The sequence below is a fragment of the Gallus gallus genome, chromosome 3 (genome assembly GCF_016699485.2).
Source record: "Gallus gallus isolate bGalGal1 chromosome 3, bGalGal1.mat.broiler.GRCg7b, whole genome shotgun sequence".
NCBI classification, from domain to species: Eukaryota; Metazoa; Chordata; class Aves; order Galliformes; family Phasianidae; genus Gallus; species Gallus gallus.
Window position 1 is genome coordinate 25,904,096 of NC_052534.1, and position 25,681 is coordinate 25,929,776.

Below are 25,681 nucleotides of genomic sequence, written 5' to 3' on the forward strand. Positions count from 1 at the left end.
CCATCTACATACACACTGTGACTTTGCAGCCATAATTCTGCAATGCTATGAGACTTAATTTATGATGTGCTTGGCATATTATACTTCCTCACATTCCTAAATGAAGTGTTACTCCATTAGCTGCTCAGTTCTCATTTTAGTTGCCTACCTTAGCTGTCATTTCAGTAAAGAAATTTAGTCATTTCACTGAATATATGGTAATGCAAGATTTTGTTGTCATTAAGATTTACAAATGCTTAACAATGGATTTAGGAGACCATAGGAATTCAGATGTATTATTTAGGAAATATTATTTTGAAAATCTTTAAAAAAAACATCTTTAAAATGTCTGTGATAGGTAGCAAAAGCAAGGTAAGTTGCTAGCAGATAAGATCAGAAGTGATGTATCAATACAGATATGACAAATCCTTGAAAGGGAAGGTAAATAGCTTGAGGATTGTGCTGCTGGTAGGACGAAGCGCTGGTTAAGTATCTTTGGATGTACATTTACAGTGGTCTCTATCCTTTATTGAAGGGTAGAGACTCACTGTCTATAAATGGAGGGAGTGCTGTTTGCTAACTCAGGCAGAGTTAGAAAGCTTGCTCATTCTTTACGACTTTTAACTGAAGTTCAGATGTGAAAAATACAGAGGGCACCTACAGAAGATTTGAAAGTCACTTGTTTCTTTTCTTGTGTGTGATTTTTGAGATGAAGCTGTCTTTGTATATCGACCAGTCAGAAAGAACACAAGTCTATTCCTATGAAATACCTTTTGCTGATTCAGTCCTTACTGTTGTTAATATTATCACAGCAACTAGGAGCTGCTGTGGTGGAGCAGGACCCTGCCAAGCTGTGTGCCAAATGACAGAACAGAAGCAGAGCAGTACTGGGCACATCTACCTGCCATGTAGTAAAGGAGGGTTTAAATCTGTGAAGCACACTGAATAGGTGGACAGGCACCCCCACGGCTTAAGGGCAGCATAGGAAAAGCACTTGAATTAAAATGTGGGAAAGGAGATTTGCCTGCTTGTTAAAGACAGTGATCAGAAAAGGATGCTGACATCTTATTAGGAAGAGACATATTGAGGCAGAGCGGGGATGGACTGTGTAGTAACCTGAATCTGAAAAGGAACAGCATGAGTTTACTCAAACAGGAATAAATGAGAGCAAGCCATATTTAATATAGGGAAAAGCCTATGCAAACCTGTAAAAAGTTATGAATAAACAGGAGTGATGCAGGAATACATCTGTCACAACCCAAAAAGTAGAATCTCGCTCAATTGTATCTTGGACAGGCTGTGATTGAAGATTTTATTGCTGAAGAAATCAGCAAGACAAATTCTGAACTTAATTCAGAGCTGAAGTTGACATCTATGTTATTAGACCTGACAGTAGTGTGACAAGAAATAAGATAACAAGGAAGGTTCACTATGGGAAACAAAATCATATTAACTTGTTTGGTTTGTCTCTTTGTATTTCAGTAAGTTTGCAGGAATTCAACATCAGCTTCCCCTAAAAATGAGGACATTTGTGTTCTCAGCTCGTTGTCAAATAAAATGACAACAAGTAACAGCCTATACTTCAGTGGTGCCTGTTCTGTAACAACAGTAATAATACTGCTGGTGGGTGATAACCCAGTGTCACAATTATGTCCCAGTATTATGCCAGTTGTTGATACACACACTGTCAAAGGATGCTCCCATTTCTCCCCTTTTGCTCTCTTTCCTATGGCCTGGCTCCACTACCCTGTATCTTGCATTTCTTCCTTCTTTTTCTCTCTTAGAGACACAGTGTAATAACAGATGACCACTGCAGTAGATAATGCAGAAGAATAGCTGCCCAAGTTTCCTGTACCTATTGCTCTGAAGACCTGAAGGATGAGGATGCCCCTATATCAGCCTGGGCTGCAGCCCACTTAAGAAAAACAAAAGCACAGAACCAACAAAATGCTAGGTATTGTGTCTCCATTCTCTGCCATTATTGAACGATTCAGACACAAAATATGCTACTGAAACATCTGAAAAATATTATGTTAATCCACACATAACTCAGAAATGTTTGGAATTATATTACTCAAACTTCTATATATATATTAGGAAAAAGAAGATCAGCAAAAGACAGAAAATCTTCAGTTCAGAAGAAGCATTTTGTAAAGGTATAAGAATATTAGCACAGACTTGGAAAATATTTTAGAATCAAAAATGGAATTCTACTTTGATCGTACTATGTAATAGCCATTTCTGTGATAACAAATGCTTATTAAATATAAAACCATACCACAGTTTTCAACCTGATTGCTTACTCTTTTTCCCTCCTCTCTCCCTTATGACTCCTTACTGTGTATAGCAGTTTTCTGTATTTTGGAGCAAGTGTAAGCTAATTCTAACTGTTGGAGGAAGAGGTACATAAAAGAACGGTTCTCCTTTAATTTAATACATTTAATTGTAATAAAGCACCAACATTTCTATGTTTGTTGGCTAAATCTAGTGCTAAAAGGTCAAACACAAACTAGATCATAAGAGCACAAACCAGAAATCTCCTTACTTTGAAAGGGTTACAAAAATATGTAAATATCAGTATAATCATAAAAACGAATGGGGGGAAACAAAAGTGAAACAATGACTGACTGCATGAACTGAATTATTATAAACTATTTTTGTCTTACGAAGAATGAGGTATTGTGAGGACTGTGATACCTATGAGAAAAGGAGAGTAATTCAGAAACGGGAACATTAGTATTTTCTCTATGCTATTTTTTCATGTATCACATCCAGTCCTCTAGATGGAGTGATTTTCTTCCACTCCCAGTAAGGATGAGTGAAGGACACCATATTCACTGGGATCAGACAGAACGTTAACACCACAGACACTGAGGATCTCCCAGAGGACTCCTCCAGTTATGTTAATATTATAGACAGGAATGTTGAACAGCCTTTTAGAAAAACGTTGTGCTCTTATGATCCTGACACACATTTTCATCCAAATATTTTCACAGTTACAGGAAGAATAGAAAAAAATAAGTACACAAGGTTTTTATTAATGTTTAATCTTTTCCCTTTTGTTTATTTGTTTGTTTGTTTTTTAATCTATTCTAAGAAATGCTGTAAGAAATCTAATCTGGACACATTAGATAGTATTCAGCCTACCTGGAAATAATCATTCGGACAACTTGTCCTACCTTGAATTTGGCAAGAGTCAGCAGCCCTACATTTGATTCATTTAGATCAGTTACCTGCTTGACTCAACATGAGCAGCATTAGGGCAAGTACCCTTGTATTTGTTTAAGTCCACTAACCAACATAATTGTATGAGATCTAGATGAAAGCAGTCAGTTCTCACGTGTTTCTCTAAAGGGAGTCTGCTAGTCTGCTTTCCTTAAAATAAAATTAAAAACAAAAAACAAAACAAAACAAAAACCAAAAAAAGCACTTTTTTTTTCATATGAAAACCTTAAATTTCATGGTGGATTATTTTCACCCAAGAGCTAGATTGTTTTCAGACACTGAAAATTTGTAGTCTATGACTTTCCTTTTTTTCTTCTTGTCCCCAGATGCTTGATATATCCTAGGCCTGAAGTATTTATGATTTATGGTAGGGAGCAAAAGAATGTCTCTTAGACGTTATCTGCTAAAGGCCTAGAAGTTTTGACATGTTTCTAAGTGTGTTTAGATACAATTGAAACAAACAAGAAAACAAAACTCCAGTCTCATTTTCCTTGATTTTTCCTAAGGAAGAAAACCTGTTTTCTAATTAGATCAAATATAAATGTTTTTGGCCTTCATAGAATGGCCATCAAATCCTAAATGAAATCTATAAAGTCCAAGAGTGTGCTCTGAGGGTTGATGTGTGGAAGTTTTGTAGACATTTAATGAAGTTACAGAGGTATAACTACTAGCCAAGAAATGTTAACCCAGATCTGTTGCACTTCTGCATGGGCTCATCATTTGCTTTGGTGGGATTGGATCGTGTGTTGTCTTGCCAGAAGAGTACCTGCTTCATAGGATCACATCCTTTATTTTCTACTTGTCTTGTGTTGCATTAGAAATTATGCTTCAGGATGAAATTCTTCATGACAGTTTCATTATTGAGATCTTCCACAACCCAGCTGAGAAAAAGCTAAGACAAACAGAACAAAGCTTTAAGGTGGACCGATGGTGAGGCGCATGTTTTGGGCACCTGAATGCAGAAGAATAATGGAGTGTGAAAACTTCCCAACCAAATCCATAACACAATAAGAAGAAATAAAAGTAAAATAAACTGTGGGGGAGTAATTGTGATAAGATGATCCTCTATGTTTTTATGCTGCATTTGAACTCTGAAGTTATGTATATATATATAATATATTTACGTAACTTAGTGGTCAGCAGCTTTCTAGCCTGTTATGCCATTAGGCATAATCGTGTGAGAAAATACATTTCTGTCAGTCCACACTTTGTAATTTTCCCCCAACACTTTCTCCTTCCTTCCCTCATGAGCAATGTGTTGGAGCAGGAACTATGTCTTAAAAGATTTTACACTGTTGCCTGTACTGGGAAACAAAGTGTGGCTTTAGCAACTTAAAATAGGTGAATTTTATGTAATTATGCAGCTAGATACTACGTTTCAGTTCTCCAAAGACACCTGCAAGAATATGTCTTCTGGAGAGTCCTGAATTCTGACATTTAGATTGTATTGTGTTCTGCACATACTTACTGGCCTTTTAAGGCTCTGGGCAGAATTGTAACTGGTTAATGATGCAAGGCAGAAAGCAAAGCTCAGCGTGTCCTACATGTCCTGAATGGCAATACTCCAAATACTATAAATCATTACATCACTTCTTTATTATGCCTTGCGTTATCAATTTTAAAAGCGTGAATTCTTGATTTCACTACCGTGGGAAAAGGCCAGAGGAAGGCTGTGGGAACTGTGAGATATGGATTTTATTAATGACTCTGTTAATGACTTCACATTTGATTTTAAGCAGGTGATTAGGACTAAATGCTCACAACGGTCTGCTTAAGATACCTAATATATTTCATGAGATATTTTGCAATTAAATCACTCAAAATTCAGAGCAACTTCCAAAATGTAGTACTTTAATCATTCTCTTTCTCAGTCCTTCTCTCTGTGAAGTGGTGATAATACCTACTTTTGAAGTGTGTGTTCTTTTTATACTGAATATATTCTTCAGATGGCTATTTCCTTTGACTACAGTGCAGATGCCCCACTCAGTACCCAGAAGTACTAAAGTTAAAATTTCCAGTGCATGCCAGCCATTGCAGATTGTGATCTCGATTACACAGACCTGCAGTTTCCCCATCGTAGTTAATGGAGCTTTTTCATTACAACATTCGTGTACCTGGAGTTAGAGTCTTCCCCCAGACTCCCATAATTCAAACATATTAACATTTTACAAGGTATATGGAACACCTGCACCTAGACTTTGCATGAGCTTGTCTTTATCTACTTTAGTAGAACAATGGGCCTTTCTGCCTATTCTTCTGTATCCTGCAGGACGTTTTATGGTTTGCACTCCAGCAGCGTATGAGGAAGCAGAAAGAAAAATACATTTCCTGGAGACAAATACAGAGTTTCTTTTCAAGTCTACCTCAAGTAGGGAACAGTTTCTAGTAGGAGATGTTGTAGGGCTGTTGTACTCTACAGATAGAAATAAAAAAAAGGTAGAAAGCCAACAGGATTATGGATAAATGACAACCAATCCCAAAACACAGTGGGTGTCCAGCCTCAGGGGTGGGGCTTTTTTTGTGTTCAGAGAAGGGCTAAGAGGCTGGTGAGGGGTCTGAAGCACAAGACTTATAAGTGTCTGAGGGAATTGGGATTGTTCAGTTTGGAGAAGAGGAGGCTCAGAGGAGACCTTACAACTGCCTGAAGGGAGGGTGTGGTGAGGTGAGGGTCAGCCTCTTCTCCCATGTAACAGCAACAGGATGAGAGGGAATGGACTCAAGTTGCACCAGGGGAGATTCAGGCTGGACATTATGAAAAACTGCTCAGAAAGAGTGGTCAGGTAATGGAACGGGCTGCCCAGGGAGGTGGTGGTGTCACCATCCCTGAAGGTGTTCAAGAAATGCTTAGATGTTATCCTGATGATCACAGTTTAGTGGGAAATACTGGTGATAGGTGAATGGTTGGACTAGATGATTTTGGATGTCTTTCCCATCCTTGGTGATTCCATGATTCTATGTTGAACAGAATTGCATGTAACAACAGACTATGCTTGCTCCTCACTTTTAAGTTGTTAACTGGCAGACAGGAAAGGAATGAAAAGACCCAATCTCTCTACTTGCCCTTAGGTGGGCTTTTTTTGTTTGTTTTTAGTTTTGCCATGATACAAAATCATTCCTTTAAGCAGCCTCTGTAATAGATTGTTTTTCTGTGTGCTGCTCAGAAAGCAACAGAACAAATTACCCAGACAGGCAAGACTGAAGTTCATGTTTCTATCTTCTGATACAGAGAATGAGTTGTACACTTCTTCCAAGGCTCTCCTCATGTACGTAGAGGGGCTGATTTAGGGCAGAGAGGTCTCTCTTGCAGTCTGATCTATTCCAAAATTCTCTGCAAGGTGGTGCAAATCCTTGTTCCTCTGTCCCAAAATTATTCCCAGAAAAGACAATCTTAATGTGTCTGAATGTCAACAAGCTCTTATTATATTCCAGAGCAATGTCAGTACCCTGCAAGCTTCCCTGCCCAAGAAACTTGTTGTAAATTCTCCACATGAAGGCTGATAAATTGAAAGCACACCTGGGTTTTACCCTTCACAAATTTCTCCATCAGCTGCAGGTCTAGAATAGAGCAATCCTGCAAATCTACAGCAGATGCTGCTGAAAAGGAAAGCTGTGTGCATAAAGGCTGAGATGATTGAGGTAGAAGACCAAGTGGAAGCCTATACGTGGGATACATTTCCAGTATGGGAATTCCACTGTATTTTACCAGATAGCTATTACAGTGGTAAAGATTTTTATACTTGTATAAAAAGTTACCATCCACGAGCAAAAATAAAATAAAATAAAAACACAGTGATGAGAGTCGCTGGCACAGCTGTGTTTTTCTGGGATCATACAGATCTACAGCCCTGACCAGGTGAGTCAGAAGTCTCTGGTTTAAATGTGACCTAAGCATATGGTCTACAACTTTAGAAATGTGTTTGTTTTGCATGCAGATATGCTCATGCCGGCTGTAGTCTAAATCAGATAAGAACTGTTAAGACAGTATGATATCACAGGTTTCAGTCTCGGCTAGAAAATCAGGTACATACTTAAAGTCAGTCTGACTGGTGGCCACTGCATTGAAGTCAACATGTCTGCCAGAACTAGGTACCTTAATGCAGGAAATCCTGCAAACCTGTATCAGTTGCATGCAGATATGACAAAGATGATAAAGGGCCTGGAACACCTCTCTGAGTGACCTGGGTCTGTTCAGCCTTGAGAAAAGAAGACTGAGAGGGGATCTTATTAATGTCTATAAATATAAAGTTCCACACTAATGTGTGTAAGAACTTCTTAATAGTGAGGGTAACGGGGCACTGGAACAGGCTGCCCAGAGAGGTTGAGGAGTCTCCTTCTCTGGAGATATTCAAGACCCACCTGGATGCCTACCTGTGCAATCCAGTCTAGGGAGCCTATTTTGGCCAAGGGGCTGGACTTGGCAATCTCTAGAGGTCCCTTCCAGGCCCTACAATTCTGTGATTCTGTGATATGTTCTAAAAGACTTACTAACAAGAAAAAGCAACAAATAGAGGTAGAGTTTAAGCACGTTCTTTCAAAAGTAGTTGGGAATGATACCAAAAGTATAATTAAACTAGAAAGAGTTGGAAAGCGTTAACCACACACTGAAAAGCTCTCTTATGCTAAGACATTTCACAGAGAACATTAGGAGAGCCTTAAGTAAGTTCTTCAGGTACAAGCTTTGCAGAAAAGAATAAATTAGCAGAATAGAATATCCATTAAGTTCAGTGGAATTCAGTGGACATATTGATACTAGCCAACATCTTCACCAATGTGGTGCTTTTCATACATGCTTTTACATAGATTATGCTTTTCAGACATAGGGTCTGATTTTTAGGTGCTCCTGTGTTGATCCAGGAGTTGGACTCAATGATTCTTACGGGTCCCTTCCAACTCGGGATATCCTGTGGTTCTATGAATGCGTTTACATCCAGAGTCAATTCAGAGCCAAAGTTTCACAACTTCATAACCTGGGTTCTGGGTTTTATTTCATTTTTTGACATGAAATGTTTCTGAAAATTTCTCCTTACACACAAGTTTGATTTTATTCCACTCGCATCTGCTTTATATAACTTCAATAAAGAACACTTCTTTTAAAATTAAACCTAAACATTTTTTTCTCTCTTTCTTTCATATTGCTGTGCTTAGAAAAATCCAGAAAACATACCAACATTCCTCAGAGGGTGAAAAAATTCTTCAGGTAAGCAATAGAAACTGATGAAAGCATCAGTTTTACAAAGACTTAGCTGGATATACTCACTTGCCATTCGCACTGTTAAAAGAAAAAAAAATAATCTCTGGAAACCACGGCGAAACTATCAACTTTGGGCAAGAACACAGCTAGAGCAGTTGCAACTGTAGCTCTAACAAATGAGCCCAGCCCGTGGCTGACAGGACTTTACACACTCCCTCCACCAGATAGTGCTGTTTCTCCATAGAGCTCGGAGGATTCACGGGCCATGGAAAGGTCAGGGGCTGACTCAAGGTAACGAGCTGCCTACAGCTTGCCCGCTCCTTCCATGTCGCTGCCACTGCAAACCAAACAGAGAAGGCAGAGACTGGTTTAGAGGAGTAAAAGCAGGTGTTGAAAGGCTGTTCTTTGCAGATGACTGCATGCAGTTTACTACAGTGCTGTAGCCTTTGCAATAGGACACAGAAACACAGGTAGAGTGCTTTCTATTGTCCCTCTGCAGCAGAAATCTTGCATGTGCTGTATCTTGCCCTTAACCGTGTGATACACAGAAGGAATAGCATTTGCTCTTCAGTTCTTAAAGAAGCAAAGCCTCTCAAACCCACAACAGAATTAAAATCAAGAAACAAATATTTTAAACTCTTTCAAGTGGCAAACAGCACATGCAGTTGGAATATTTGCTGTCACTTAGGATTTTTCAGACTAACTGCTCTGTTTGTTTTTCTGATGGCCTTTACAGGAAGTTTTGTAATGCTGTTCACTGTGCTTCAGTTACTGGATTTTAAGGATATTGCTCTAGGGTCTTTGGTAAGTTAGTAACAGCTTAGTGTAAAAGATATAGGCAAGCTTTCCCAAAGTTCATTCTATATGTATGTAGGTCACTCTGAAAGTAATGCCTGTGTATTGCAATGAACAAGAGCTTACATGCGCCAGTGGAGGTGACCCACTGTTGTTGCCACCACTGCTGAAACACACCACCCACTGCCTCACTGTGCTCACATCCACTGTTTGGTCTCCATAAACGTTCAGCAAGCACTGATGAGTGCATTTTTTTTCTTCATGGAGGAATCCAATTCCACACCTCTGCTCCATCCACACTTCCATGTCAGACGCCACGTTTCAGACTGCTCCTCTCCTGCCATCTATCACACAGCAATAAAATATAATGAAATATTGCTGGGGAGGTTCAGCCTCTACTGCCATATCACCAACATCCACCTCTGACCATGCAAGCCAACATAATAAAATAGGAGGTGTTACTTTCAAAGCAGCCCTCATATATAAAAAATTAAAATATTTAAGGTATGTGCATTTTCCTAACCATTGTAAGGATAGATATAACTGATGCTAAGTCAGTTTGTAAATGCTTATTCATGCAGGCAATCTCCTTAAAAAAGATGTGAAACCAAACCTTAGCTTGTTTCAGTGCGTGGAAAATGGAAAAGATCAGACGGGCCAAATTAGACACCAGTGCCTAAGTACTCATGTATTTCCAGTAGGTTAAATATACAATTAGTGAAATATGAGATTTATTGATATTGTTCTCTATATTGTGTTAATATTCCAGATTGATTCAGGCTGTTGTCATAGGCAGGTGTGACCTTGCAGACACACGGGGTTATTGAACTCACCATGGAGACTGTGTTTACTTACATCCTACCTGGGGCATTCAGACTATACATAGTTGCAGGTCTCTTACAAGTAATCAGTCAAAATTAAACACTGTATCAGTTCAGCTTCTGCATTTTCCAATATTCCAGGAAATTGAGCATACTGTTTACACTGCTACACAAACACATCCAGAGGAAAAGTTTAATTACAGAGCTCTTCCTCGCACACTAGAATTGAGGGTGCACAGCTGAATAAGTAGCATGATATACTCTAGGATGTGAATGGGGTTGGGAGGGAAGAAGGGGGTGATCTCGGTGTTTCTGATGGGGCCTGTGAGCACACTCCTTTACAGAAACAAGTGATAGATGTGTGACAGCCGCTGGGAGCACAGGGAAGGCTGAATTGGGAGGGAAGGCTCCTATAATTGGGCCTTATCATGGCTTTGTATCAAACGACAGCACTCGGGGACTGTCAGGATAATGAACGTGGAGACGTTACCGTACTGCTTTTACTAGCAGATGAAGCAGCAACTGGCACAAAAAAGGCTTTCTTCCATTATGTGAATGCTCTCGTGACCCTCAGGCTTCATTAGTACCACATTTTCTACCTGGGAACTACACTGCAAACGCAGATGCCAGAGCTGTTTCATCAGCTCCACACAGCGCCTGCCTCTGAGCCGCTGCCTTCAGAAACACACGGCTACCTGATCACTGCTGCCGCGTCAGGAATATGAGGTGCAGATCCAAGCCTCGGTGCTCATCTCTCACAGACTTACTTGAGTGCGTCCTGGCAGCTGGGCTCTTCCTTCACACTGCCTTGAATTCCCCCACCTGCCCTCCTGAACACAAGAGCTGGCCTGACATTCTTCTTCGGATAGTAAAGTCAGTTCAAAGCTTGCGCAAGAGCCCTTTCCCAGTGACTTTCTTGAAAAAAAAAAAGAGAGAGACAGGTGAAATCACCAACTCAAAATTGTTCTGGAGAGGAGAAAGCCACGCTGTGCAGTTTCCTGTTTGTTTAACGTAGCAGTCAGCACCACGGCATCGAAGATGACCAAAATCAAATCGCTAATATAGCAAGCGTGCCCTTTTAGGAGATTTATTTCCCCTTTCAGTATCTTTCCAGCACAGCCGCGATTACTCCCCGCGGCGCTTCCCCTTAGCGCCGGCGGCGGTGGGGCCGAGCCGGGGCAGAGTAGGGGACGGGGGCGCCCCGCACCGCGGCCGGGCCGGGACGCAGCCGCGTTCCTCCCTGTCGGGCAGCGGGAGGCCGCTTCCCCCGGCGGCGCACGGCACTTCCCGGCGCTCGCACACCGCGGGGAAACTCTTCCTCCGGCCCGGCCCCCGCTGACGTAACGGTGCCTCTGCCGCCGCGGCCCGGCGGGCGGAGGCTGCTCGGCCCGGGGTTCGGCGCTGTCAGGCGGCGGCGGTGCTCCGCAGCCGCCGTTCGTCGCGGGGCCGGGGCGCGGCTGGAGGGCTCCGAGGGGCGACGCTGTACTGGGGAGGAGCTAACGATCCGAGCTCCGGGGAGAGCCGTTCCTCGCCCGTGTGGGAGCGGGCGCGCGGCAGCGCCGCGGAGCGACCCGGGTAGTACAGGAGTAGACCCCGAGGGGCTATTTAAAGCCCGGGAGGAAGGCGATCGGGGATGTTTTTTTTCCACGCCACTCTCATCCCGGGAGGAGGAGGAGGAGGACGGAGGAGGGAGTAACAACAGCGATAATAAAGAGTAATAAAGAATAAGAAATAAAATACGACGCGAATCGGTGAAAGGCAGCCGAGAGGGCCGGAGAGCGGTGAGGAAGGCGGCCCGGGCGCCGCTCCCGCCGCCGAAGTTTCCGCACGCCCTCGCGCTCTCGCCGCCCGCGCTCCCCGCACACGCACGCACACACACTCGCTCGCACACTGACGTCTTTTGCGCATTTCCTGCACGAGCGGCGGAGCGGCGGCGGGAGGCGGGCTGGGCTGCGCGCAGCGAGCGAGGGAGGAGAGCGGGAGGCAGGCAGGGAGGCGGCCGGGCGGGAGGGAGGGACGCGGGCGGGGGGCGGCCGGCGGGAGGGAGGCGGCGGCTCTGCCCATCGCCAGGGCGGCGGCCGCCCAGCCGGAGCCCGCCGAGAGCCGCGCGGCCCGCTCGGCTCCGCTGCCGTCGCCCCCCCGCCCCATGCGCGGGGGTCGCCGCGCCGGCTCCTCGGCCTCGGCGGCGGAGGAGGAGGAGGAGGAGGCGCGGGACGGGCGGCGGCCGCCGCTGCCGCTGCTGGAAGGTGCCCGGGCGGCCGCTGGGCGAGCGGGGAGCGCGCAGTAGCAGGGCTGGTGGGGCGGCCGGTGCCTCCGCCTCGCGTGTGCGGGTATTGTTGTGCCGCCGGCGGGCAGGGCTGGCGGCTGCGGGAGCCTCGGGTCGCGGCGCTGCCCCCTTCGCGGAGCCCCGGCCGGGATTATGGTGTAGGTGCGGGGAGGAGGCTTTTGCTCGGGGTCCGCGCCGCCCGGATCGGGATCGCCTTCGGGGGTTCCTGCAGCCTCCCCCTCCCCTGCGGCCCCCCTCCCTTGTTTTCCGTTAGAAGCACGGGCGAGAAAATAAATGCATTCACTGGGTGTCGCAAGAGCGAAGGCGAAATAATCCAAGGTAACGGCGGCGGCGACGCGAGGGGACCCGCACGGCGTCCCGCTCCCCCTCTCCCAGACCTGCCCCTATTTATTGGCGAGCCCTCCTCCCTCCGCTCTGTGCGAGCGCGTCGTGCCAGTGCCTGATCCCGGGAAAGTGCTGCCGTCCGTCCAGCCATGGTGGTTTTCAATGGCTTGCTGAAGATCAAGATCTGCGAGGCGGTGAATCTGAAGCCCACGGCGTGGTCCTTGAGGCATGCGGTGGGCCCCAGGCCGCAGACCTTCCTGCTGGACCCTTACATAGCTCTCAATGTGGACGACTCCAGGATTGGGCAGACCTCCACCAAGCAAAAGACCAACAGTCCCGCGTGGAACGATGAATTTGTCACCGATGTTTGCAACGGCAGGAAGATAGAGATGGCTGTTTTCCACGATGCCCCCATCGGGTACGACGATTTTGTAGCTAACTGCACTATACAGTTCGAGGACCTGCTGCAGAACGGGAGCCGCCACTTCGAGGACTGGGTGAGTGCTCACGCTGCCCATACAGAGGTGCATGGATCGGTGGCATTGCTCTGGGTGCAACATCTGTATTGCAGAGCACGGTTGCCAAGGGCATGCCATGGCTCGGGAGGCTTTTCGTTGTTTCTGCACTTTGTTATGCCCAGATAGTCATGGTTACTGTCTATCTAATGCATGTGATCTGTAGGTATGGGAAAAAAGAAAAATGCGGCGCCTCAAAGAGATGCATAATTACCACTTCTGAAATTGTGTTACATAAAGACAGGTCCGGTTATCTTGCTGTTCAAAACCCCTCAACCGATCTATCCATATGGTATGACAAAACCCAGAGCCAGCTTTTAGACCGTGTTCATTTCAGTGTGAAGTGACAAAGCCGTGACGAGGTCATGACAAGCCTTAAAAACCCAGGTCTGACCTCTGATACCAGACACTTCGGGGCCATCGTGTCACTTGAAAGCTCACTGCATCAGTGTTGATGCTCCTCCTTCCCCTAGATGGTCTGGACCTTTATGCATAGACCTGATGCAGTGCTTTTTCAAATGCCTGAAATTGATAAAAGGATTCTGGTGGATTTTGGCCCCAAGCAGGCAGATGCCTCCTGTATACACAATGTGCTGTACAGCTTCTACTGCATCTCAAAGACCCAGAGGCGAACGTGCCTCAGTGGGAGTACAAAAAAGCCACAAAATCCTTGGTCTGACTGCCTCAGGTACTGTGATTTAGCGCTGAAAATAAAACAAAAAGAAGCACAGGAAACAGGAATATACACATTTCTGCAGCTAAATGGTTAAATGGCGTATTCTTTAGATAAGAGGTATAAAACAATAGTAACTGCCTTCTAATTTTAAACGTGCCCCGTCGGGCCATCCATCTGAAGTGTGTACACTCATCTTTATGTGTTTATTTGTTATGGTTAGGGTGATGTTTTGTTGGCAAGTGAAGAACCCAGGGCAAAGTGAAAATAGCAAGAGTTAACAGCTCTGAGCTTCACGAATCCTTTGAAGCTCCTTTACTTGATGCAGTGGTATAAAGAGACATCAGAACAATGGGAAGGCTCTCTTTATGCTGATTAAGACCTGAATAACTTCACTGTTACAACTTCTACGTTTACAACTTCAAAATATTGTCCACTTCTGCTACATGTTACATTGTGATAATTAAGATCTAGATTATTCTGGTGCTGTATAAAGGCTACACAGAAGTAAGCTCGCATCATAAAACTCAGTGATAGGCAGAGGGGAAAAAAAAAAAAAGCCAAATCAGGAAAAGACAAATGCAGCAGTATTGCAGATGCCTTTTACCTGGCTTGAATGATAATCGTGTTGTGGTCCTTCTGAAATCAGAGAGTATTTCATCGTTGTGACCAATAGAATGAGGATATCATCATGGATTTTTAGTGAAGGAATAACAATATGTTTTCCTTCTGTGCGCGGTACACGTTCTGAGTGCGTTGCCAAATCTGGAAGGACCTTGCAGGTTACTGATGCCAGGTTTGAATTTTGGTGGGCTGGCATGCGAGGGTACATCCTGGCTCTGATTTCTGAGGTGAATTCAAACATCCAAACCTGTTCCCTGGGTAAATAGTGGAATTTAACGGGCTCATTGTAAACAGCTTCTGGGGGGAACTAAATAGCTGAATCAGATAAATGCTGTATTTTAATGCACCAAGATTCATTGCTGTCCAGCATCCACTGGGTGGGAGGAGACAAGGGAGTGACTGCTGTTGTGTGTTGATGTTACAGAGTTGAGTAGGTGGCACCGGATCATAATTGGTTAGTTTGGTATAATGTGGTATCTAAAGCATCATTTACTTCTTTTTTATTTTATTTTTGTGCTGTAAGTCCTCACCGTGCTTGTGCAGCGCATATAATATGCAGAGAACACCACCCCATCTGAAACACAGTTGGAACTAGAGGGTGCAGGCATTTGTAGAATTGTATTTTACTTTTCCAAAATCTCCAATTTTACAAAAGGTGTCACTGTTATTGTAATACCGAGTGTGTTTATTGCACTGCTAATAGGTAAGGAACCCCAGAGAATTGGCTTTTACAAAATCTCACTGTTTGTCCATCAGATTCCACTGACTTAAATAGGGCCAGTGGCTATGACGTCTCTATAGAGTGTGCAGTGATGTATGTAGATTTATTATTATCAGTGTCTAGAGTCTGTATTAAAACTTGCAAAAAATAAGTCTTCTCTGAACTAAATCAGTTGAATAGCTGTCACAGGGCAAGGAAAATGCACGTGGCCTAAGTCAGTGTAAGACTAAGACCTGATATGTTATTGTCTGTTTTTTCTCTGTTTAGTAATAGGACTAATTCCTTCATTAAGCTCTTGGCATTCAAGGCAGATGTTTTTGTAGCACCCTTCCTCAACTCTATGGCAAGCAAATTAAAAGCAGCTATCACAGAAGCCCATTCCTCCTTCATGCTTGAAATACCAATACCAATCTATAAACACTGTTGGAGAATATAAAATATTTTTATGCCATTCTGAGTGTTTCCCTTTAAGGAATCCTAAAAGTTGGAATGGGTACCACATACTTGTTGAGTCTATTGAGTCTGTTTGATGTAATTAATTGCATTCCCGCTCCTTTTTACCTTCAGAATGATGCAACAGATCTTGCAGGATTGGACTGTCACTGTTGAAATAGCTCTGAGAAAATGCTCATATTCTGAGAGCAGCTCTTGCCAATATACTAATTGCTTTAATGCACTGAATTTTGCATTACACTGCATGCAGTTCTGTAAGGAAATTTCAGTATTTGTTTTATCTGCACTGGGCTCAAGGTTATGACTTATGCTGTTACATATTTCTAGACTCTTGTCAGAAGTCCAAGATGAAAAAAGGACTTGCACAGAAATAATGTTTTGACTTTTTTTTTTTTTCCCCGAAAAGAAATAATTCCTCTGTTTTGCTCGCTTGCCTACCTAGGGTTTTTTTTTCTTTTCTCTTTTTATTTATTTGCTTATTTATTTATGTTGCCATTGTGTTCACGTGCTTGTGTGTTTTGTGAAAGATGAGGAGTTTTTTTTAGGAAAATACTGGGTATTTTTCTCACTGTTAAACCTGTGCTATATGCTGATGCCATGGTTACAGTGGAAACACTAATGATAAACAAGCACAAAGCTTGAAATCATGATAGCATCTCTTGTATTGGAATGGGTAAGATAAATGTGCAAAATTCTGGTTCCTTTTTTTTCTGCAGAGTATTCAGCGGTTGCACCATTGATTTTTAAGCTCATTGTATTTATATTTTCTGAACATACATATGCAGAAAAATTAAGTTGTGGCCTGACCTGCTAGTTCATGTTTTACTAGATGGAAGCTTCTAAACAAAATTTGTACCTTTCCTTTAAGGGAGGGTCGATAAGAAAATATGTGGTTTGGTTAGTGATAACTAAGAAGATGGCTGCTTTTCCAGTGGTGCATCAATACAGACATAGCATAATCAAAGTATCGGTGTTGCGGATTTACTCTTTTTTAAGCACTGGCTACACTGCAGTTTTAAAGAGAGCTTTCAATTGCAGACTTATCCTTGTAAGTGAATGAAATGTTATACAGAATGGCACAAGGCATTTTCAAAAGGTTATTGAGGGACTTACATTTTGATAAACAGAAAATGCAGAAAAATGAACAACATGAAAGTTCATGTTGAAAAAAGAAAAACTATATCTTTTGAGTTAGGTGATTGACGTAATGACGAAGTATTTCTTCATTTATTTTTCTTACATGTTGCATACGTAAGCACGGTTTATGTTTGTAGTGCAGTTGAGTTGATACTGTAGCTACACTTTTATCTGTAGATTTTAAGTCAGGAAGGAAGATTCCTTTAACATTCAGCCCTGTGATTATACTTCTGTGAATTGGAATGATCAATATTTATAGGTTTGGATGACTGGTAGTATGGCTTCTGAGTTCATGTCCACTTTTCAGGGTTGGCAATGGGTGAAATCAGTGTAACTGAACCGATGCCAAAGACTCCATCTATGGGTCTTAGCCATTAGCTTGACTGTACATGGGAAACCCTATTAAGTTGTCCTAAGAAATCCTTTTGCAGGCTGAGCAGCAGAACTTAATCAGTCAGAACGTCACAACATTTAGCAAGAAAAGCCAGTATTTCCACTCAGAATATTTCACAGCTGTATTTAGGTTAATTAAACAAGTTTGATTTTTCTGCTGTTTTAAATAATCTCTAACACTGTCAGTGAAAAATTGAAACACAGATTTCAGTGAGCTTCTCCTCGCTAGCCTTAAATATCTTCTACTCTTCCTTTATTTCTTCTTCGTTGTTGATTTGTAAGATCTTTTTGAACATGCTTTTAAAAGCATTCTTTCATATTTCCATGTTATTAATGTGAAGTTAGTCATGCAGCTGTGCCACCATTGCGCAAAGCAAGTTTCTTATGAATTAATGCAATATCTCAGTAGCAATTTGATGATGAGCTATGGGAGATGGAATGGGAAAAATGGACACTGTTTTACATACTCATTGAGTTACTGAGTTACATGGTTTTCTATCATACTTATAGCATACTACTGATAAGTTTTCCAGTGGGAAAGACTGTGTCTTGGGTCTCCAAGCCGCAGTCTGTAAAGTTAGGCACCTTGGGCAATGCCGCTCTGAATGTCATAGTACTTATCTCTCATAAGGTGTGACTGGTGTAATGAGCAGATGCAAGCAGAATGCACACATCAGCTCCTAGTTTTGGCATGGCTAGCAATAAGAGGAACAAGTATTCCGTACAGCAGAAAATCTAGCAGCATTTAAGAGAAAGGGCAATAAGGAATTGTGGAGGGAATAGCGGGGGAAGAATTAAAATACATCTGAGTCCTCAATCCTGTGAGCTGTCCATTTACTTGGAAGTACAGCCGTCTCCTTCCTGCTTCTCATCCAAATCAACTGGGAAAACTGCTCAGGGGCTTATCAGAGGATGGGTTTCTTGGGGTGGGGAGGAGTGGTTTGTTCATTTATTTAGTAGCCTTCTGCCTTTTCTGTTCTGAAATGACATCTCATTCTAGTCAGTAGGTGATCTCTTATAGCTGGTGAGCAGAGAGTGGGGTCACAATCATCTTATCACGGGTCACTGCACAGGAAACGCTGTAGAAGGTTGTCATTGGGCTAGCAGTGCGTGATTGCAGTGTATTTTCATTTTTATTTTCATTGACCAGCTGAACAGGTGGTGCTGAAAGGCCTTGCATGTTGTTTGTGAAAGCCTTACATCTCATCTAAACGACAGTTCACAAGCTGCTGAAAAGCATTGTTATCAGAAGAACATTTGTTGAAATGGAAGGGAAACTGCTGTCCTGTTGGGTAGGTTTCTGCATTACAAGGCTGGCACCGGGCAAGGTCTGTGAGGCTGGGGGGTGAGCAGTGGCCAGCAGGGCTTCACAGGGACTTGGTGCAATTTTGAGGGTGAGCAACTGTGAAGGGCAGAGGAGCGATGTTGGAGAGTGCTTTGTACAAGTGCTCTGCCTTCTCCCCCATCCTCTCTCCCTCCGAGCCTCCTCTTTTCCCTCACTGCTGGGGATGTGGTACAGTCATCACGCAGCTCACCCACTCCCTTGTATCAATCCCTTTCTGCAGCTGCACAAGTCTACTCCTACTCCTTGCTAGAAATGTTCTTTCCCAGCAGCTCCTGTTCACCTGCAGTGCTTCCCAGCCTGCTGAGGAGTCATGGAGGGCAAAAAAACTGCCTCTGCAACCACTGCTGTGGGGAGAGGGAAAGGGCAATGTACAGAAAGGAAGAGATGTGGCATGGAGAGAAACCTGGAGAAGGATTAACAGTAGTGGCTGCTGCTCCACATACTCCAGCTGCCTCTTTAGCAGCAGCATAAAGCTGTGTGTGTAGGAGACAAGTATGAGCTGGCACAGGCAAATTGACTGGTTAGTGGATGGCCTTCCAGCGCTCACTGACCTATTGGTTATTGTTTTTGGTTGGTTTTGGATTATTACTATTTCTATTTGTGCCTGCTTTGCTCAGGCTGTCAGTTTTAAGGTCCCAAAGAGAGTAGTTGAACATGGAATTCACTTAGCACTGAACCATCATATTTGTAGATCAGGATTTGAACCTATGACCGACTGAAGTTCCTCTTACTGCTGCTAAGAACAATGCTGGTACTGATTAGGACAACACTTCTACTGAGCTCTGTAGGAACTGTAGGATAATGTTGCCAGTAACAAAAGTTCAGTTCAAAGGTATTACTAGTTCTAAGCTGGGCTTCTAGAAATGTCCAGATCTGATGACAACTGTTCCTATGTTTTCCTTTTGAGCCGGTTTTTAGACAGTACGCATCACTGCAGCCCAAGCATTTCCATAGGTACTGTGCAGAACTTCGTGGCTGTGAGTAAACCACCAAGCTCAGTGGGTTCACCGGGCTCACTGAATTTTATTCAGGCTGTTTAAATTTTTTCCTGAACGTAGGCCTATGTTCCAAGAAAAACTGAGAATAAATACCATTTAACAACATCCTTTAGTTTCATTTTACCCTTACTGATTTATTCTTCTCCTGAAAATCTTATGTATGCAAGCCTGGTTTCTGCTTTCCTCAGCCATCAAAACTAAATCTCCGCCCTCCCCATCCAGAATTCTTTAAATACTGCTGAAGTGAGGATTTAAGTTGGAATTGTAGCACTTGGCCTCTAAGTGCAATTAGTTTCCACTCCCTAAACTAAACTTTAAACAAATTGGGATTGGGGTTTCAGATTTTGAAGGGTTGTATGTGAATACATTGTATAAAATAAAAATGAAGGTGAAAATATTTCTGATAGGAATTGAATGGTTGAATTCATTTCTGCTTTATCCAGTACTGTCTGACTCCCCTTTCCCTCACCCCATTTACTAGACTGTAAGGCAGAAAAAAAGATACCTATTCCATCCAGTTCATGCTGAGAGGTTTTGGAAATGACAGGGTATGCCAGTAATGGGAAATCTGTAGTCAGAGAGGAGAGCCTTTCCCTCCATACACATGGAAAGGTAGGGCTGGAACTATCTGGATGCGGAATAAGATCAGAAGTGCAAAGACAGCTTGGAAAGCAGCCATTTGGAGGGGGAAGCGAACTAACCCTTTTGTCTCTTGTAACGAACTAGACTGAGTAAGATCATAAGAAGGGAGCTATCTCGCTGGTCCTTTTAAGTCATGCAAATCGTAGCAGTTACAGGAGTTTCTGCCATCTGGGGGCAAAGCAGTCATTACAGAAGGCTGACAAAAGTTTCAGCCTTGTGTTTCTAAGTGACCACTTTCCTATTTGGCAGACAGAAGATTTTAGAAGTATATTTGGCAATATTAGCGTGAAACTGCAACTGTAAAACTAATACATAATTTTGGAGATTGAGTAAGTTTAACGACAGTTATGTACTTCATACCACATTGTACAAGACAAAAGGAAAATGAGTAGAATATGAGAGCATCTGCAGAATTGTTGTCTGTTCTTATCATTAGTCACAGTATCTTGAATTGCTAGTAAAGTTGATTTCAGTGTCCTCTCGCTTATATTCCTCTATGACTTAAAAAATCTTAAATTTTCATTGCCGTGACTTAAAAGAAAGTACAGAAGCCAAAATCTCACGTCTGAACAGCACAGCTGAAAAATCTAGTGCTATTGTCATGTTCACATTAAATCTAATGAGAGTTCTAACATTTCTTTTATTGGAAGCAGTGTTAGAGAATGCTACATGGTTCTAGGAGGTGTTTTTTTTTCTTCCCCACATAATTCTGTAGGCTTAAATTGTTAAAAAACAGAAGTAAAAAAAAAAAAAAGACTTATTTTTAGAATACAAAGAAGAGGCAAAGCTTGATTCCATCAGAGGTTAGCAAGCAGCCATTTTTGCTTTGTATCAACTAACTTGAGTTGATTTAATTGTTACAGACAACAGAATCGCTTTGGTTGTTTCTGATATCCTGCTGGGCAATTTCATTGCATGTGGGAGCAAAACAGCATCAATAATGGCCAGGTGTTACCAAATAAATGTAATATCTGCCTTGTTTGAACAGCCCACATGGTAGCTCTGTATCTTTAATCTTCATTTAGGGTAGGCAAACTTAAATTGGGTTTCAAACTGAGTATCCTTCAGCTCTTCACAGTATCAGTATGTGTCAGGCAATTTATTATGGGGAACCAGGGTTTCTTCACACATTTTAGAACTATCTTAGTTTCATTTGGGACAGAATTGTTCTCTGCAGAGCATCTGGTATGATGAATTCTGTCCTAGCTGAAACTAAGACAGGAACTTGTCATTTTTTTCAGGACATTGGCCTTTTTAACCTCATTAAAAGCGTATGGCTTTGCCAGATATTAAAAGTTACAAGTATCTTTAGATAAGTAGTGAAGTGGTAGCAATGAAGCAGGTACAAGAGTGTTGTGATCCTGATGAAAAGACTGGTGTGCATTCTAAGAAAGTGTGAAGGAAATGTTTGTAATCACATAGCTTTATTTTGTGGAACATAAGCCAGAATGATAGCAGTGTTTTCTCCTTCCTTGTTTTCTTTCAGTTTCCTTTTTATCATCTGTTCTGGCTTCATGCTGCCAGTTCTCCATCGTTCTTTATCTGTTCTGGTTTCAAAATGGTCAATAAATGATACTGACCTTTACAAGGTTGCCTAAGATTTTGCTGTTGTCAATGCTACCAGGCTACACGAATGAAATATCATACAGAAAACTATTGCAAATACAATTTTCTTGCTGGGACCATATTTACTCATTGCATAAAACTTTGTGGCACTTGTCAACTTCTCTTTATTTTGAAGTGAGATTGATCCATGGTCTGTAAAAACAATGAGAAAGAATGTGTTAGAAAGGGAAAGGCTAGAGATCACATGTGCTGCATTCACTTTGTTTTCTTTCTTGTGTGATTCAAGTTGGATTTATTGAGGAATCTTTTTCTTTTTTTTCTTTCTTTCTTTTTTTTTTCTTTTTTTTTTTTTTTTCTGTTTGAGTTTCTTTGCCTTTTCCTTCCCCGTTACCCTGTGTTGGCTTTACACCTCTAGAACATTGGAGCTCATACCTTGCTTGTTTTCTCCTCAATTCACTGTTACCACCACATGCTTAAGGCCTGGGTGGCTGTCCTAGCTTTTATTTCAGTTTTGTTGTTGTTGTTGTTGTTGCTAATGCTTCCACATATATCCTTTTTGCTTTTATTCCCACTGCTTCATCACTCCGTCTTGTCACTCTCTAAGCTCATGCCAGTAGGACTTAGAAGCATCTTTGATGCCCAGAGCTCTGTGGCCTTTGCCCAGCAGTTCTCCTCTCAAGCTTCTCCCCTCTGAGCTTCTCGGTAAGCAGCAGGAAAGTGACCGAACAGACCGGTGTCTGGCTGAGCACTTATCTTCAGTCAGAAGCGATGCACTGCATTTCCAGTTAGTTACACTACTGAAGTGGTTTAAGAAAGAAATGTAATGTGGTAGCTTTGAGCTCCAAGCAAAATTCTTGGGTTTTAGCTGTTGGTGGGGCATGGAAGGAAGGTGATCCCCTCACTGAAAACTGAGCTTTCCTAAGCGATGGAAACAGTGTTGCAATTGCAATTTTAGTTGGTACTGACTACTGGAATTAGCGGTGACTTCTCACAGAAAATTCCCGGTGCTGTTTGGTGGTTTGGTTTATTTTATTGTTGTGGGTTTTTTGTTTGTTTGTTATTTTTTTTAATATAAAGGAGAATTATTATTTTTGTCTTCAAAAATTTGCAGTCCGTGCTCAAGTCAAGAGAAGGCAGACTGAGGAACCCAAAAGAAGCTGTAAGAAAATACAAGTATTAAAAGTTGTAGCCATAGCTGTATCAGCTGACTTTGACTTGGTGTACTTAACTCCGAATCTCAAGAGGAGAGGCAACAGAGCCAATTTTGCTTGACCTACGTGGAGATACTCTGCATGATGTGGTGTTTCTCCTCCTGGAGCTGACAACCCTTAGTTGTCTAGTCCACGGTTTAGAGGATCTAGTCCACAGTTTCCAAGTTTCTAGGCATTTCTGAGTATCCCATGTTACTTTACTTTTGCTTGGGATCACCCACTTTTAGGGAACCAAAGGGTTTTTCTGTGTAATTCCATGAAAGCATTAACTGCATTATTACATTTGAGCTTTTTTTCTTTGTCGGTAGTGGGTTAGAGCACTGCCAGCGCAATCATTGAGTACAGACACAATGTATAGGGTTAATGATAAGTACTAATGCCACTTGGCTGAGATAAGATGTATTAAGTTTTGCTTTGCTCCTTCACTCTTTGTGCCTGCAGATTCTCAGAGCCATGTCAAGGCTCTGAGAGGAATGAAAGAAGGAAGAGGTTTATTAACATCCCACAATTATTTTGTAGAAATCACAACACTTTCCACCTAAAAGAGTGGAATGTTGTCTTTTAGCTTTTTCTGATGACCTTTATGCAATACTTTATTTTTATGTATCTATAATCAAGTCCATTACACTGAGAAGAATATTGGTTTAGTGGTCACATTTAGGAGGTGGCTTTACATATGCATTTTTTATAAGGCCACGTAAAAGGTTTTAAGATAGAAATTCAGCTAGACTGATTTTTAACTATTTCCTGCTGAATTAGCAGCCCAGGCAACATGACCTACACAAATTCCTACGACCTTTAGGTGCTCTCTCCTTGCCCACTCTCACCATTTCTTTTGTCTGCTTTGTCCATTTGTGACAAGATCCTTTGGTTGGGGGAGATCATTTAGTAGGACTGTGGGGTCCTGGTTCTTTTTTGAAAGTCATTCACTTTCCAATCAAAAGTGTTAGTGAGTCAGTGTGTGAATGCCTTGTGAACTGTTTGTGAGCACACTCTTCAGAATGGTCAGGTTCCCTCCATGAGATTCCTCATCTGTTCGGTCAGCTGGTACACATGTTTTTGTGTTCTTCCAATTGATTTTGTTAGGGAGTTGTTTCTGACTGGTTCTTCATTAGTAAATCAACAGTAAATAATTGGATATTTGAACAAAGAAAATTAATCTGATCTATAGCTTCCTTTGAATGTACTCTGGACATCAAACTGACCTTTTCTCACTTACTCCAACTATTACATCTTATTTAAAAAGTACATGCTCTCCGAGCTCTATTTTGCTCTATCAGTGTTACTAATACTGCAAAGCTTTAGAGATCCTTAAGGTATTCCAAAGTTTACATCTTTTTAATATCAGATTCAAGACCAGATACGAGGTGTGAGAATGTCATTTTAGATTTTTATGTTGTTCCTGGAAGACTGAGATAAGAAAATGAACATCTCTTAATGACATTGAAGGCAGACATGGTGAGAAACAGGTGCAGTTTTGCTGAAGCCTCTCAGCCCTGCAGCCACCTCCTGCTGTTACAGTATAGGCTTGCTCTGTTTGGGACTTGGGTGTAGTTGTGGCTATCATCAGTAAGACAAACTGCAGGCCCAGTATTTTGTAGTACTGCCAATGAGTCTGCAGTTCTTCCAAGACTGTGAATCAGTCCTGTGTCCTGTTTGCAGACTAGCAAGTAAATTTAGTGTCCCAGTACCAGTGTGCAGTCTGCAGAACCCCTTTATGCATAGTTAGTCAAGTTTATGATGCAAGTAATATGATGTCCTAGAGACATTTATGCACCTGTGAAAATTTACTCAATAATAGGGATATCCCCAGTGAGAGAGGAATGAGGCACGGAAGCTTTCACCAAGTTTGGATGCATATATTTGGTAGGTGACAGTTTTGAATGTAGGAGTTATTACTTTCTCTTTGATAACATTCACAGTGTGTTAGGTGGTGCAGTAACAGAAAATTCATAGTTCCTTCCTGGTGGACCTTACGCTGTAAAATCAGGTAACTTATTATCCCACTTTTGGATGATAAACTACGACATAAGATCAATAGAGGTTCTTTACCTGTATATCAAGGTAGAGGCAAAGTACAAAAGCTGTAAAATACACATAACAAAATACAAAGCTTTTTAGAACAATAATATGAAAAAAAAAAAAGTAGTGGTATTGCAACTTTGCAAAACGTATTCACTGTCTCCTGGAGAACGAGTAATTGTCTAATTGGTCAGGGAGAGTGTTTTAATTGACATGAGCTGGCAGAAGAAGAGGCTGAGGCTTAAGTTGTATGCCAAATCAGGGAACAGGTAATGAAGATGGACAGTCAGCAATATGAAGCCATTTTGCAACGTACTGGATTACAGAAATGGGGAACACCACATTTGCAGCAGGCTTTATTTAAAAAAAAGTTTCAAAATGTAGCATATCACAACATAAAAATAGCTGCTGTCGGTATTATTTGGTTTCATTTAGCATCTGCGGGATCAGGTGAGGTTCGTGAGTTCATTTTCAGAATGCACAAAGTACATTGTTCCTTATCCTAATTACTTTATGGTCTGAAGTCTCCATGGGGTGTGAGATAATGTGTAAGAACTTCATCATAAACTTGCATGCTGTGAACTGGTCAGACAAGTTTTTACCCACTTAAGTTGTCCTGCGTGTACTTGTGATATAACATTATCTCTTCTCTCCTCTCTAATTTTGGCTTTATTTCCACTCACATAATACTTCAGACAAATGAGGACATCAGTAATGAGGAATGCTGAGACGGTCGCTCACTCATAATCCAGGTATAAA

The 25,681-nt window shown here is 42.1% G+C and overlaps 2 protein-coding genes across 3 annotated transcripts in view; one reads left to right on the forward strand and one right to left on the reverse strand.

Annotated features, from left to right (window-relative positions):
* Positions 1-9,863: 9,863 nt before the first annotated feature.
* LOC107052922 (translation initiation factor IF-2-like) lies at positions 9,864-12,773 on the reverse strand. Its single transcript, XM_046939384.1, has 3 exons — positions 12,738-12,773; positions 11,907-12,681; positions 9,864-10,926 (listed from the first exon to the last, which is right to left on the reverse strand). The coding sequence occupies exons 1-3, from the start codon at positions 12,771-12,773 to the stop codon at positions 10,886-10,888; spliced, it is 852 nt and encodes a 283-aa protein (XP_046795340.1). The 3' UTR covers positions 9,864-10,885.
* The window catches only part of PRKCE (protein kinase C epsilon), a 279,822-nt gene continuing 265,537 nt past the window's right edge, over positions 11,397-25,681 (forward strand). For both annotated transcript variants that reach the window (XM_419464.8, XM_015283823.4), the window contains exon 1: positions 11,397-13,119. In XM_419464.8, coding sequence (XP_419464.3) covers positions 12,772-13,119 — 348 coding nt within the window. In that variant the 5' untranslated portion in view covers positions 11,397-12,771. The remainder of the gene's footprint in view (positions 13,120-25,681) is intronic.

Bases quoted from the DNA above. Each gene is read 5' to 3' on its own strand.
- LOC107052922 (XM_046939384.1), bottom strand. From the start codon at position 12,773: ATGGCTGGACGGACGGCAGCACTTTCCCGGGATCAG. The intron at 12,682-12,737 runs GCACTGGCACGA...GCCAATAAATAG, and splicing joins CAGCACTTTCCCGGGATCAG to GGGCAGGTCTGGGAGAGGGG. The intron at 10,927-11,906 runs GTCAGTGTGCGA...TTTTTTTTCAAG, and splicing joins GCAGGAAATGCGCAAAAGAC to AAAGTCACTGGGAAAGGGCT.